We start from the raw sequence: 15,334 nt of genomic DNA on the forward strand, positions 1-15,334 counted from the left end.
CACACACACACACACACACACACACACACACACACACACACACACGAAACCCTTCACATACTCACACACACCGACATGCAGCGGAGAGGGCTGCTGCTGCTGCTGCTGCTGCTGCTTCGTCCTCTCTCTTCCACGCGCCTTCACTCCGTCTAATTGCACCTTGCCTTGCAGTTGAGAGAAGATCCAGTGGAGGAGGAAGGAAGGAAGGAGGAAGGAAGGAAGGAAGGAAGGAAGGAGGGCACGGCAGGAATGCGAGTGAGCAGCTTCATCTCGTAAACATCTGGCCGGAGGACTCCTCCCTCGTCTCTCTGCAGCAGGTGAGCGCGCGGTGTTGATTTTCGTCATCTCGTGCAACGGTGTGTTTGTCGTGTGTCGCAGTGGCCTGTTTGTATCTCGCGTGTGTTTTCTGTCTGTGACTATAAACGCACGCTATTTAAAATAAATAAATAAATAATATATATATATATATATATATATATTGCAAGGTTTGCAGAGCTGGATTTTGATTGCTGAGATTACATATATATATATATATATATATATATATATATATATATATATATATATATATATATATATATATATATATATGTGTGCCAGCCCAGTGTTATTTGTTGTTATTGTTGTTGTTTTTTCGTCAGGATGCTCTGCAGTTAGGCAACAGCGGAAAAAGAGAAAAGAGGAGGATGATGAGAGTGCAGCAGCATCAGCAGCAGCAGCAGGAAACACATTGCACAACACAGAGCTGCATCAGACATCAGGGTTTGTTTGAATTGGAATTAGTGGAGATAAATAACAAAAGATTTCCCATCAGCTTTTTTTTTTTTTTTTTTTTTAAACATTTTTTTGCGGTCTGTGGCAAATATATATATATATATATATATATATATATTTTTTTTTTTTTTTAAAAGAGCATTTTCTGGTTGGATCAAAGAGGCAGATCAAAGTTTACTGGAGGGAGGCGGATTCCCACGCACCCAGCGGGCGAACGACAACACACACGCTGTGTCGACTGTTACTTTAATAATGACGCTCCCTCAATAATTTAGGTTCTTGTTTATGCAATTGCCTCCTCGTGGTAAAAATGTGGTGAGAGGGGGCGCGGGGGGAGACGGTGGGGGGGGGGGGGGGGGGGTTCTGGAAATGCGCACACACACACACACACACACACACACACACACACACACACACACACACACACACACACACACACACACACACACTTGCATAACTACAGGCGCACGCGGAAAAAAACCCCAAAGCAGACACATTTATACGTCGTACAAGGATCACCACAAATATATATTATTTACACACACACACACACACACACATGCAAACACACACACACACACACACACACACACACACACACACACACACACACACACACACACACACACACACACACACACACACACACACACACACACAGGCCATCCTCCACATGAATGAACATCCACTTGTTGATCCAGGGTCTCAGTAAGTGGGTCAAATGCATCACGGCCGGTGTGACACGCACACACACACACACACACACACACACACACACACACACACACACACACACACACACACACACACACACACACACACACACACACACACACAGACGAGCGTGAGTGACACCCACACAAACCATACAATCCCACGCTCATTCATTCGACACAACTAAGGAAAAAGGTCAACAGCAGAACTGCGATGTTGAACCAGTCGGTAACGGTGACATAACACATGTGATAAACGATCCTCGGCTTTTATCCAAATGGATATCAGCGAGGCGCGTTTATTCACCGCTCATACGAAGGAGCTCCGTGGCACCGTCCCGGAAATGAAATCTTCCGTCAATACATCCGATCGATGCGTCGTCCTGCCTTCAAATCGTACGTCGTTTGTCATCGCGGGCCTTAAATGCTGCTTTGTGATGGTTTGTGGTTTTTTTTGTTTTGTTTTTGAAACGGAGATGTTGTCCGAGCAGAAAAACACTCGGTTTATCTCCCTTTCAGCCCGAACCCGATCGTGATGATGTCGTCATGGCGACGAGTCCGGCTGACGCGAGATCGTTTGGAAAAAACGGCGCCGACTTTCATTCTGTCCAAACTTCACGCAGAGGACGTTTAGTTTCTGTCTATAAAGAGGTCATCATGTATAAATACGACGTGTTAAACTTTTAAATTGTTCAGGTTTCAATGGACAACACACACGCACACACACACACACACACACACAGACACACACAGAGACACACACAGACACACACAGAGACACACACCGGGGGGAAAAAAAACAAACAGGGAGCTTCAAGAGACACGACAGGAAAAAAAAAAAAAAAAAGCGTCGGACCCCGCTATGTCGAGATGTCCACGGTTGATGCGATCTGATGTCTTTTTTGTTGTTGTTGTTGTTTTGTTTGTTTCTAGTGTGAGACACCCCCCCCCGCCCCCCTCCAGATCCATCCTCCCACCCCCCCTCACACCTCCACACCTCTTCACCCCCCCTCCTCCTCACAGCTGTGTGTTGCCGCCCAGGGGATGCTCGGCGGACCCGGAGCCTGAACACGATGAGCAGCCAGGATAAATGGGTCACGCTGACCCCGGCTGAATTCGCCCTGCTGCAGGAGTACACCCAGTGTGAGTAGAGAGGCTCTCGGCCCGCCTCCCGCCGCGTTGCATGAACCGCGGGGTCGAGGTTACAACTCGGCGTGCACTTCCATTCGGCCTTACTGACCGTTTTTGGTGTCTTTTGGTTTTAAACCCGGTTTTCCGATTCGCTCTCACTCAGCCGGTCTCACTCAGAAGTTTTTAAGCCAAAGAAATGATTAATAATAATAAATAAATAATTTAAAAAAAAGCGCTATTCAGGAGCTGGAGAGACCAGGTATCTTCCTCAGTTCAATTCCTCAAATGGCCAGAAATCACAACTCTAAATAAACGCTAATGTAACTTCATATCTGCTTGCTGGACTTCTTACAATATTGGCGAATAAAAAATAAATTAAAAAAAAAAACTAAATTGCAAAGAGAGGAGTTCTTAAGTGGCACTTTTGAGCAGTTAAAGGGCCAGTACGCACATTTAAACGAGACGGACTAACGTCGCCACTCTCCGCGCTTCTGTTTCAACTGTTGACGCTCACTAACGTGCTTTTTTTTTGTTTGTTTTGTTTTTGCTCGCGTACAGGTTCGAGCAATTTAGAGCAAGTACAAAAGTTTAGGTGAAGTCAGAACGATTCGTTGCTGAGATTTGGGCGGCGTGAACGCGCGTCTCGGCTATCGTTTCCTGGTTTGCGATCTCTCGAATGGATGCAGTAAAATATTATTTATTATTAAGGGATGTTCACAACTGTTATCATCAGTCGAACTCCCGCTAAGAAAGCAAACGGCAACGTTTAAGTATTTTCTCCCGTCGTTAACGGTATTCTTCTGTGTACTTTCCTTCCAATTTACACTCCATTTTGATGTGAGGCAAATTTTCACTTCATCATTTCTTTTTTGGGGGTGCGGTGGGGGGCGGGGGGGGGAGTGAGGGAGGGGGTGATGGAAAGTTGGCATGAAGTTGTATTCATGCTTCATACGCCTTCAGCCACCCGCCTCACAGACGGAAACGAAACATCCACAGAAGTCGCCGCGCAGCACACACACACACACACACACACACACACACACACACACACACACACACACACACACACACACACACACACACACACACACACACACACACACACACACACACACACACACACACACAAACAGAGCAGGTCTGTTAACTGTAAACTGCAGTAAGGGCGGCAATTAAATTCACCGTGGTTCATCTCAACCCCCCCCCCCCCCCCACACACACACACACACACACACTCTAATGATATCATTTTGACACCGTAATTGCCGACTGTAACCTTTTTTTTTTTCTCACCGATGTCAGAAGCTCTGGCGGCTAATCTTGATTTTTATTTATTTATTTTTTTCTTGCGCCGAGCTCTGAATGATTCACACACACACACACACACACACACACACACACACACACACACACACACACACACACACACACACACACACACACACACACACACCCCACCCGACAAACGCTTCCTCACCAGACCAGACAGTGCTCCCGGGTTGGCCTGGAGTTTATGTTAACACGTCCTGAGATGTTGACACATTTCATCACTCCAAATGGTGCCGGGAGCGGAAAATATGACGGTACCTGGCAGGGTCGGACCGCTGGGGGGGGGAGAGGGAGGGCGGGGGGGCGGTCGCCATGCACCTCGCACCACCCACGCATGTCGTGTTTGGTTCCGACTTCGAAAGCGCAAAAGAAAAAAAAAAACCCCACCAGTCGCAGCAAATCGTTTGTAAAGAAGACAAACGATAACAACTTCTTACTGTTTATTTTCGTTGAAGCTTTTGTGTCGGCTGTCTTCGTAGCGGCTCGACCCGAGCGAGACACATCTTTGAGTCGCCTTCAGCAATCGCCTCTTTTTATTTTCCCGTTCATGAGCGCCGAGTACGATCTGAATAATGGATGCTTTTCTTTCACCCGGGATCTCTCGTACCGGTGTTTCGCTCGGTAACGACATTTCTCTCTTTTAATTGCTCGGAGCCGACCTTCTTCTTCTTCTTCTTCTTCTTCTTCTTCTTCTTCTTCTTCTTCTTCTTCTTCTTCTTCTTCTTCTTCTTCTTCTTCACTCCCGAGGAACTCTCGTCTCGGGACGATGCTTAAATGCTTGACATTTAAAAATCGTGCTGGAGTAAATGGCAGGAAGGACTGAACTGAGTGTGTGTGCGTGTGCGTGTGCGTGTGCGTGTGTGTGTGTGTGTGTGTGTGTGTGTGTGTGCGTGTGTGTGTGTGTGTGTGATAATCACGTTTCAACGAGCTTTGTGCAGCTACAGGTTGTAAAAAAATAAATAAACTTGTTCTCATCGCCGCACCATCGCCCCCTCAGCTCTCTTTTCCCCTTCTCATTAAAGCGAGCAACTCTTTCATAACGTAGTAATGGCCGAGGCAGGAACCGGAGATCTGACTCCCAACAATTAGTTCTCCTTTTATTTGTTATAATTACGAATGTGAGCGGCGCTGCGCTGTTATAACAGGAGGACAATTATTTCACCTTCGGAGGCGGAGAAAACGCGCCGTGTGTTTATGAAGTTAAAGCGCAGGAAATGAGTGGTTTTTTTTTTTTTTTTTTGTCCTCCGGTTGCCGCGGGCGACACGACGGGACGATTAATTAACCCCGAGTGAGAAAATACATTCGTAACTCAGCATTTCCTGCTCGACGTGACGCGATCGGCGGATTTCTAATCACTCTGCTCTGTTAATGGCTTTCGGTGTCGACGGTCAGCTCGAGCAGCTGGACCAGTCGGAGGTATTTATTTCTTCTTACCGTTGGTAACATGCGTCCAGAAAAACCTCCAAAGAGACGAAAGCCGTCGGGCGACAAAATGCTGTTAAGAGACAGAAATCGCAAACGCACGTCAACGTGGAGACAGAATATCAGCTTTTACTAACCGGAAGACAATACATTGATTTTTCTGTGACATTTATTCTTCAGCGTCTCCGCTGTGGAGGCGTTACCGACGGACCTGGAGATGATAAGTCGATAGGAAGTCCGCAGCCCGACAGCTTATGGATTTGTTTTTTTTTTATAGCCGGTGCCGATATTAGGGCGTAAATAAAATGTCAATAGATCTTATTGACCCGAAATGTGGTTAACACTCGTGACGAAGACGTGGAACGGAGGCCTCATATTTTACAGTTTAATGATCAAACTTTATCGTCCAAAATAACATCAGTGCATTGAAACGTTAGCGTCACCGGGAATTACATATTTTTGATTAAAGTATTATAATAATAATAATAATTTAAAAAAAACGTAAAATGTCCCATAGCATCTCTTTCTGCATTATATGTTTTGTAAAACAAAAATTTTCACATTGGCATGTCACACATATATGTATATCATAACAAAATATAACAAAACTTAACATAACATAACATAAACATAAAATATCCGTGACCAAACGGATGAATTGGCCCGGCTCTAGTAAAGTATGATATTTCTGAGATATTTGGTTTGAAAACAAATTTGTATTCCAACTACTATTTTTTGTTTTTTTTACCATGTCTGACAGCTTTTGTAATTAATGTAACTATCTTTTGTTAACGGTACGGCTAAACTCCCAACATGAATTATCAATCTGTGACATCCTGTCCAACTTTTATAAAGGACATCTTTTACTTCGGCCTCCGTGGCCGCTCAGGTCAAAACGCTTCTTCAAAGCGGAAGTAAATTTGATCCTTTTGAGGTGAAGTTTCAGTATTCAACAGTGATCAGGGTTGTGTAGTTATCCTTTTAAAACACCGCAGCTCGAAGGGGCCCAAAGACCGGTTCCTCTGGTGCTAATTAAACCCGTAAAGAGGTGCAGTAAAGGTAGCTGATATGAAACACGAACAACTTAAAACAAGCATCTCGGTGTAATCTTTCTGTGCTCAGAGAGGAACCGGGCCCTCCAGTGCAAGCGGGGAAACGGTGCTTCTAATTAACTCCGGCAACATTAAAACTCGGTATCCGTGGCGCGGCAAATGGATTTAGCAGCAGGGCTCGTAAAGCCTCTCCAGCGATGCAGTAATTATCACAGCAAAATCTCTATTATAAAAAAAAAAAAATCATATCTGTCTGGAGCGGAGTGCAAATCCAGACATTGCAGTTTTAGACGGTTTTGATTTTTTTTTTTGCAGTCTTTCTCCTCATCGAATCTTGTACAGAGCCCCCTAGAGGTCCCGATGGGTATTTCTTCTCTCTGGTTTACTTTTATGTTGCGTTTCCTGTGACCCACAGAGTTGTATTTGTGCATCGTGTTACGTATATTAGGACGGCGCTGGTTCTGACCACGGTGAGGTTAGTAGAGTAGACCCTACTAGTTCGGGGAGTGTTCACCCTCATGGACTAACATGACTTTACTCTCCCTGTAAAATGTAAAAAAAAAAGAAAAAAAAAGAAAAGCACCCTACGGTACAATGATAAACTGTGTAATGTAATGTCTTCATTTGTAGGCATACATGACACTATGTACTGTGAAGGAAAATGTAATATCAAACAAAAGGCCAGTACAGAGACGTGCTGAATGTTTCCTCCCCTTCAGACTCGACCAAGAAGCTGAAGGATGTGCTGCAGGAGTTCCACGGAGATGGCGTGCTGGCTAAATACAATCCAGAGGAGGTATGCTCGGTTTATATTGCATTATGTAACAAGACATTTTACAGTCTGTTGACTCCAACTCTGCCAACAGCGCTCCACATCTATCTCTAATGACAAAAAAAAAAAAAAAGAAACCCGGAACAAAGGCCCATTTCTGGAGATGTTTTTCTTAATTGGTTTGGATGCTGACGCGCTGAAAACAATCCTGACGTGAATACGAGATTTAGTTGATGATTGTAAACACTAAACTGCAGATAATTCAACTTACAATGACAGTCATCTTTTTTTTTTTTTTTTTTTTAGTAGAGGAATTGCTCTACATATATAAATATATATATTAAAAAAAAAAGCTATTAAAATGAGCAGAATAAATTTCTGCAGCTACAATGGTAAACAGTAAAAGTAGGTTTTCTGCTGTTATGTTATTTATTAAAAGAGAATGGATTATTCCTATATTTATAATTGACAGCTATAATACCCTTAATTTAATCCTGTAACTGCTGTAAAACTGTATTTTCAAGCTTTATTTTCTTTGTATTGTTGCTTTACAGGTCCATGTGTAAAAATGAATATATACGTAAACCGTGAACAAAGTTGAGTTTCTTTCTTGTCTTCCATGCTGCGGCTTGTAGAAGCAGGAAATCCTCAGCCAGGTAACCGCCGTCTCTTCCTCCCTCTTAATCGATCGCTGCCGTGTTTTGCTGAAGGCTCGAAACGCAGAAGCTCTTCGCTTCTTCTCTCGCGAAGAGAATCTCGACCGCTAACGGGGAAATATCACGCACTGAGCGTGTCTTCCGCTGGCTGATCACGAACACCTTCATAATTAAATGTAACCCGGGAGGGCATGTAAAGGCCGCCTACGTTCACTCATCGAGTATCAGAGTCCTGAACTTTAGAACAACTGAGACATATAATGACAGTAACAAAAAAAAAAGAAGAAGAAGCTGAAACAACTCTGAAATAGGTTTCCACCCGCCCACAGCGCAAACAACCCTCCAAGACCTCCTTCTGAGAGCATCAATCTGGACCATGAACTCTGCAAAGTATCTCAGATTATTTATTTATTTTCCCACCAGAAATAAAACACTCCGCTCGCGCCGACATCTTGTATTATGTTTTCCTTGAAACCTCGAAGGCAACGACCGCAGCTCTCCGAGACGAGAGCAAAAACACATTCTCATTTCCGTCTCTGTTTTCAAATTTTTTTTTTTTTTTTTCCAGGAGATCGACTTTGAGGGCTTCAAGGTTTTCATGCAAACGTTTCTGGAGAGCGAACTCCCCGAAGAGTTCTGTCAACACCTCTTCATGTCGTTTAGCAACAAGGGACCCAGACCCAGTCCCTCATCTTCTGACAAACCTCGAGTCTCTGGTAAGTGTAGAAAGGAACTTTTTTTTATTTTTTTATTTCTTCTCTCCCTCAGTTCATAAACACAGCATGTTACTGGTACTGGAGAGGAAAACTATTGTCGCTTTTTGCTGTGAAAGTGCAGCCAATTTGTCAATTATTCTCTGCCACCGAAGCCTTTTCTTCACAGAATTTTATTTTCCTGTTATAAAATCGGCACGATTACTGTTTTCTGTTTTGGAGAATCTCTCTGATTTTTTTCCACCAAGTCCATCCCGGTGACACGCGATGTAAACTGTAGTGTAGCGGCTGCCAGTTGTCTTGGCAAGAGCGCTGTTTGTTTACAGCCTTTGTACTAATATCTCCTTCTCGTGTGGTAATGACTAACTGAACTGAAATGACCGCGTCGGTCCTTTTTCAGGGACTGTGTGTAGAAGTGTTCGTAGCTTCCGGGTCTGAAAAATTAAGGCCGAAGTGTCTTAAACTGCAATACCACCGAGTGCCACCAGAGGTCGGCTCCCAAAAGCCTCCATAGACTCCCATTCAACTTCTATCATGAAAAACAAAAGTCAATAAAAAGTTATTTCGGTGTTGTTAGCTAAAGTTTTCTGGAGGTCCATCTGAAAATAATCCCGTCATTAATGAGAAAATAAGCCTCAAAAAGCGGTGTTTTTGGGGGGCGTGTCTGTTTGATTGACAGGCCTGTGGCGCAGTCCGGTTACGGCTATCGGTGGGCGGGACGCAGTGTCGCCGGGTTTCCAATCAGATGGAGTCAGATCCACCGCTCCCTGTTTTACAAACAATTCATTTTGTTTATTTACAGTGCGCTCCAGGCTATTTTTGTGAATTATTTTTTTTTAAATGGCATTTGCACCCATATTGATCGTCCGAGGTGGTCGTGGTTCGTTCGCACGCTCATGTCCCATTCTTCATTATAAATAAAAAAAAATGACGTTTTCCTCTTAATGCCTTTTTGTCCGTTGCTCATTTCATGAGCCTCTTTGCTTGTGCAGCATCCCAAATACTTTTTTTTTTTTTTTAACACACAAAATATAAAATCGAATATTTGATGTACCACGTAGAAAAACAAGAAAACCTCACGGAGGATACCGGACCATAAATTTGACTTGACTGCTGTGAACTATTCATTAGATGCATCAGCTAACTGCAGCGGGTGAATCAATAGGTGTGTGTGGGGGGTGTTAATGATGTAATGTCGTTATCGATCTTTACTTTTTAAACACAGCGTAGACCTGAAATATGGTCGGGCTTTTTTCGGCGACACCGCCCACCACTGATCCACCCGAGTATACGACTGATGTCGGGCATCCGAAAACCCAGCGGGTTTGTTGGGCTGACATTAGAGGCATTGTGGAGGACGTTTATTTGACCTTTCCTGGCGTCCCCCCCCCTCCTCATTCTCCCTCCCCCCTCCCACCCACCCACCTCCCACACAGGACTGAAGCTGATCAAAGGCAGCTCGACCCCTCTGAAGGCCCCCGCCCCGCCCCGGCCTCTGGACACGGTGCAGCTCAAGGACATCGTGTGCTACCTCTCGTTGCTGGAGGGCGGGCGTCCCGAGGACAAGCTCGAGTGTGAGTATCATCCCACGTGACTCGCTGCCCTAAATCAATACGAAGCAGGCGTCAAAACCACAACGACGTGCGGACAAGCGAACACGTCCCGATACCGGGTCTGTCGATGGCACAGGTGATAGAAACGGCGGGACTCTCGCACAAATTACGCGGTTGAAAAGATTTGATAAAAAATACACGTGCCAGACGACAGCGTCACGAGGAGGCAAAGGAAATGTCACCGGCTGACTTCGGCATCAGTCGGGTGGAAAGCAGCTTTTCAGGTTCAGTGAGGTCAGACTCACTGAAAAATACAAAAGGTTAAGAGCGGACGAAGCCACGAATCTTTGCCAAGAGATCGTGCCTCTTTCTGTGCGCGCTGTCGTCACGTATAAATACTAATAATCTGCCCGCTCGATATGTAAAACGACCCAAAATTATTAAACGTAGCTTCTTCATTTGATGACTAAAGAACACAAATATTTGGTCGGGATTTAAAAATGAGTAAAAAATAAACTTGAAGTAACACAAATAGACAACACAAACTCAACATACAAATTTGGCTCCTACACAGTGTATGGAAAAAAAAAAAAAAAAAAGGCGTAACTACGTGATATCTTCCACAAAAGATACAAATACATTAAAATCCATTCACGATTCTTAATTCAATGTCGATCTCTTGAAGAAACTGTATCCGTTGAGGTCCAACCGTCGACCGTATATAAAAGTGTTCGTAGCTTCCGGGTCGACGCGGAAGTGACTTAAACTGCGATACCACCGAGCGCCACTAGAGGTCGGCTGCAAAAAGCGTCCGTCTCCATCGACTCCCATTCAACTGGCCTCATAAAGTTTTTAAGTCGGCCTCGGTGTTGTTAGCTGAAGTCGCTCCTTTTTTATTCGTTTTCTGGTGATCCATCTGAAAACTATCCCGTCATTAACTATAAAATTAGCACCAAAAAGCCGTGGTTTTTTTTTTTTAGGGGTGGGGTCTGTTTGATTGACAGGCCTGTGGTGCAGTCAGGTTACAGCTGACGGGATCTTCGAGTTTCCGATCAGATCCAACGCTCGCTGAAAAGACTGTGCAGCAACGTAAACTGTTGTTTTAATGTTTATAGGCAATCTAAATATTCCCTCAGTGTATTTTTCTCTCAGCATTTTATTGGAGGGATTAAGAGGTTTCTGAGGTGTATTTAGTTTGAGTTTTTTTATGTTATTTTTTTCCCCCCAGTGGTGAAAATAATAACCGAAGAGAAGCTCTTTCAGCTTCCATCCATTACGGTTTCAGGTTTTATGAACTCAAAGTTTCGGTCTGGCTGGAGCTCTAACTGATTATCAAATTAGATTAAATTTATTAAACCGCTTCTTCTCTCGGTAACTTCTTTCAGAAACGATCTTGGCAACTAAATCTTCTCCGACCGCGTGTCTGAAGCATCCCGTCGCCAGCATCTCTTAATTGCATTTATCACATATTTTATTCACAATGTTACATTGCTTAATTGGACAGCGGCCCCCTTTTTCTTTTTTCTTTCCCCCCGTGTTGCTATAATTCTCATCCATTTGTTGAATTATTGAGAAGCGCATGAAGCGAAGGCATGATTAAATAATTCAACTGATGATGCCTGTGTGTGAGAACACATCATGGATTTAACTGGGTGATGTTTTATTAATCTTCTCCCTGTATCTTCATCCACCTCCTCTCTGTGGTCCTCTGCGTTATTATTTCTGCAGCGGAGGGGTCCCTCTGCTGGTTCGTTTGAGAACTGCTCAGATTTTGTTGCAGCTTTTTTTGGGGGGGGGGGGGGCAGTTCAGTTGCTGATGTTTCTCTTCTTTTTTTGTTTTATGAACATTTTTATTTTTATTTTGGACAACTCACATGAGGTGAATAAAGGTTTCATTTACAAACAGACCTAAAAGGCATCATGGACTGTTGTTTACAGCTTTGTGCAACCAAATGCAAAATATTTCCTATAATTTCTTTTAAAACTGAACTCTGAGTAAATAAACTAGAACATCTTATTTGTACACTATATTATGATATACATTTGAGGGATTTGATCCAATTTGTTCTTCACTTAATTGCATTGATTAGAATGAATTTTAAATTAAAAACAAACAAACAAACAACTTAACAGGAAACTGCTGCTTTTTAACAGAGCTCATTTACAATAAATTCTAAAAAGAGATTTAAGTGATGAAAACATTTCCCTTCCCTCTCTCCAACACATTTGTACTGCGGGCAGTATCTCATCATCCTTTTGCACTTTATTACCTTTCCGGGGGCAATTAGCTCCTCGTTAGCAGCCTGATGAACCCGCCCGTCTGACGTCAGCTCCTTATGATGTCAGCGCCCATTGACACGGAGGTGTGTGGGAGGGTGGTGGTGGTGGTGGTGGTGGAGGAGCGGGGGGTGGGGGTGGTCAGAGCACTTCCATCTATAGGGTATTATGATGGAAATGATCTGCAGCCAGGTCACGAGGTCGTTGTGTTCAGACATGTGTTACCCCCCAGTGGCGTTGAAGAGCGGCCAATCACAGCTGCGATGGGAAGGGCTGTCTGTTTCCGTGGTGACCGTTCAGCGGACACTTAAAGCCGCAGCTTTAGGACGTTCACGCAGAAGAGCGCTGTCGGCTCCGTTCTTTAAAATATTCAGAGGTCGAGGAGGGACGAGGGACGAGGGAGAGACAGCAGAGTGGCACTACTGTAGCTTGACATTTTGTGTTGTCTTTTTTGTCTCCACAGTCATGTTTCGCCTCTATGACACAGATGGAAACGGCTCTTTGGACAGCTCGGTAAATATTTTCTCCACAACTGTCATTTTCAGATGATCCCACATCAAAACTGAACAAACGATTTCCAATGAGTCCTTTTTATCGTACTTTTTTTTTTTTTTTAGTCCGACGGGTGTTTTAAAAGTCTTTTATGATTCTTGGTATGCGAATGAATTGTTTGGATGTCGGGAAACAGACCTGTCACAATAAAGCACCCACAATTTTTTTTATTCCAGGAGATAAAACACACGAGTAACTTCGAACTGAGACCAGAATATAATAACAAAAACAGGACATTTCAAATCAGAATTTAAAACCAACACAGCCTCTCCAATATATCTTTAGTCCTCCATCTTTCACCTCTATTTGTCTCCATCCATCTATTTAAAATATACCTCTTTGTATTTCTGTCCATCTCTCTCTATTTTGTGTTAATTTATTTTTTTTATGCCTCCACATATCTATTCAAGTAAACCAATCTGTGTGGTGCTCTCCTATTCGAGGCATGTTATAGTTCAAGTAAATGAATGGATGAATGACACGAAATAAGAACAAAAGGGAGAAGTCCTAATTATGAATGAAAGCGTGTTTGTTTATGTAAAGAACATGTGTAGGAGGGAGGGAGGGGGGCGGGGTGGATTTAAAAGGTTAAAATGGAGAAGGTGGAGGTTGGTTGAGTAATGTATGTAATTATTAGTCATCTCTGCACCGTTATTGGAAAGAGGACGAGGAGTTATGACGAATAATATTCATTTAGTCATTTGACCTCCTCATTTACACTCTAATTTGCTTGTTTTGTTGTTGGAGAAATCCAAAGTAGATCGCCAAAAAACAACCCCCCCCTCCCCCCACCCAAAAACAAATAAATAAAACGTAACCATTGTAATTAACCCATCCGCCTCGGCACTCCTCCCACGCTGCCTTTGTTTTTCCTCGGTGTGCGGTGAAGAACGACGTTCTCCAACCTGCTATTTACCGGCTGTTTATCAGTCTATTGAGGCCAAGAGACATTTAGTGACATCAGCTGGTAAAAAGGCTGCAATACACCGAAAGGTATAAATGCAGTATTTCTTTCGTGGCCCCCGTTAATCACCTGTCTGGGTTGTTTCGTTTTTTTTTGTTTTTGTTTTTGTTTTTTGCCACCTGCAGGAGCTGGAGCACATCATCTCCCAGATGATGCACGTGGCCGAGTACCTGGAGTGGGACGTGACCGAGCTCAAACCGGTAAGAAGGACGTTTTGTCACGTGATCTTTCTACTTCAAATTAAAGGTTGAATTTTAGGTTGAATGATTTTTTTTTTTTTTTGACTTCTGCTCCCGTTTGTGTCCGTAGATCCTCCAGGAAATGATGCAGGAGATCGACTACGATCACGACGGCACCGTGTCGCTGAGGGAGTGGATCCAGGGAGGCCTGACCACCATCCCGCTGCTGGTCCTGCTGGGCCTGGAGACGGTGAGTCTTGCAGGGAGACCTGCTTACGTTTTGCCGGTGACGCCCGATCGCTTCGTAACCAGGAAGGAAAAACCTGAGAAAAAAAAAAAAAATTCAAATTTTTGACCTGCCGGATATAAAAATGTCCTCACGTTCTCATTTTTATCATTTTGCGTGAAAGTTTTTGTCATAATTAGTGTACGAGTTCTTGAGTTGATTGGCATTTGACGCGTTTTGTGAACTCACAGTAACTTTGACCTTTAACCTTTGACCACTTAAAATGACACTTTAGTCCAGAGTGAATGTTTTTTTTTTTTTTTTGTGCCAAATTTAAAGAAAAAAAAACAAACCCTCGAGGCACTCTGGAGATTTATTCACTCTGGAGAACGGGTTGGACGAACGACTGCCCGAAAAATGACCGACATGACAGCCTGTTGTCAAGCTTTTAATTTGAAAGGTTAAAAAAACACACTTTGTGATTGACATGCGGTGCTTCAGACCCCTCGAGGTCGAACAAATCCCCGAATCACATGAACAAATGCACACTCGACCCCGTGACATAATTACAGCAACTATAATTAAGTAAATGTCTGACACAAGTTCTTTTTTTTTTTTTGGTTCACCAGCCAAAAACTTGAAGATTTATTCTCTCACGTCTTGCAAGTTGTAAATTTACTTTATCAGCCTCTTTACAGCTCCTTGTTCCTCATTTTAAAACACGTTCACATTTATTATCACAAGTCTCATTGCAAATCACTGTGATTCATAGTGTCGGCTTAATTATTCAAATAAAACAAAAGAAAAATAATAAATCCAAATTGAACTGCTTACCTGCTTTGCCTTTTCTGGGGCCCTTAATAATCATAAAAAAAAAGGCCTAAAGGCAGTGGGCGATAACTATTTCATAATCAAATGTTTTTTTTATGATTCTGAATAATCATCACACACTTTTCACCTTTTCCCTGCTGCCACTGTGAAACCCAAACTCAGTTCCTAATTGCTACCACTAGGTGGAAG

The 15,334-nt window shown here is 43.3% G+C and overlaps 1 protein-coding gene across 3 annotated transcripts in view; it reads left to right on the forward strand.

Annotated features, from left to right (window-relative positions):
- dgkb (diacylglycerol kinase, beta) overlaps window positions 1-15,334 on the forward strand; it is a 59,776-nt gene continuing 44,442 nt past the window's right edge. Inside the window, exons 1-10 of one of the 3 annotated variants that reach the window (XM_069720689.1) lie at window positions 1-317; window positions 642-762; window positions 2,529-2,630; window positions 7,142-7,218; window positions 7,830-7,850; window positions 8,419-8,566; window positions 10,000-10,137; window positions 12,857-12,906; window positions 14,035-14,109; window positions 14,219-14,338. In XM_069720689.1, coding sequence (XP_069576790.1) covers window positions 687-762; window positions 2,529-2,630; window positions 7,142-7,218; window positions 7,830-7,850; window positions 8,419-8,566; window positions 10,000-10,137; window positions 12,857-12,906; window positions 14,035-14,109; window positions 14,219-14,338 — 807 coding nt within the window. In that variant the 5' untranslated portion in view covers window positions 1-317; window positions 642-686. Of the gene's footprint in view, window positions 318-641; window positions 763-2,420; window positions 2,631-7,141; window positions 7,219-7,829; window positions 7,851-8,418; window positions 8,567-9,999; window positions 10,138-12,856; window positions 12,907-14,034; window positions 14,110-14,218; window positions 14,339-15,334 lie in introns of all 3 variants that reach the window. The other 2 variants (XM_069720690.1, XM_069720692.1) reach the window with 2 other exon arrangements.

The sequence above is a fragment of the Brachyistius frenatus genome, unplaced genomic scaffold (assembly GCF_029030835.1).
Source record: "Brachyistius frenatus isolate BFR_SWC_R1_liver_20210118 unplaced genomic scaffold, ASM2903083v1 Contig_247, whole genome shotgun sequence".
In the NCBI taxonomy this organism is placed as follows: domain Eukaryota; kingdom Metazoa; phylum Chordata; class Actinopteri; family Embiotocidae; genus Brachyistius; species Brachyistius frenatus.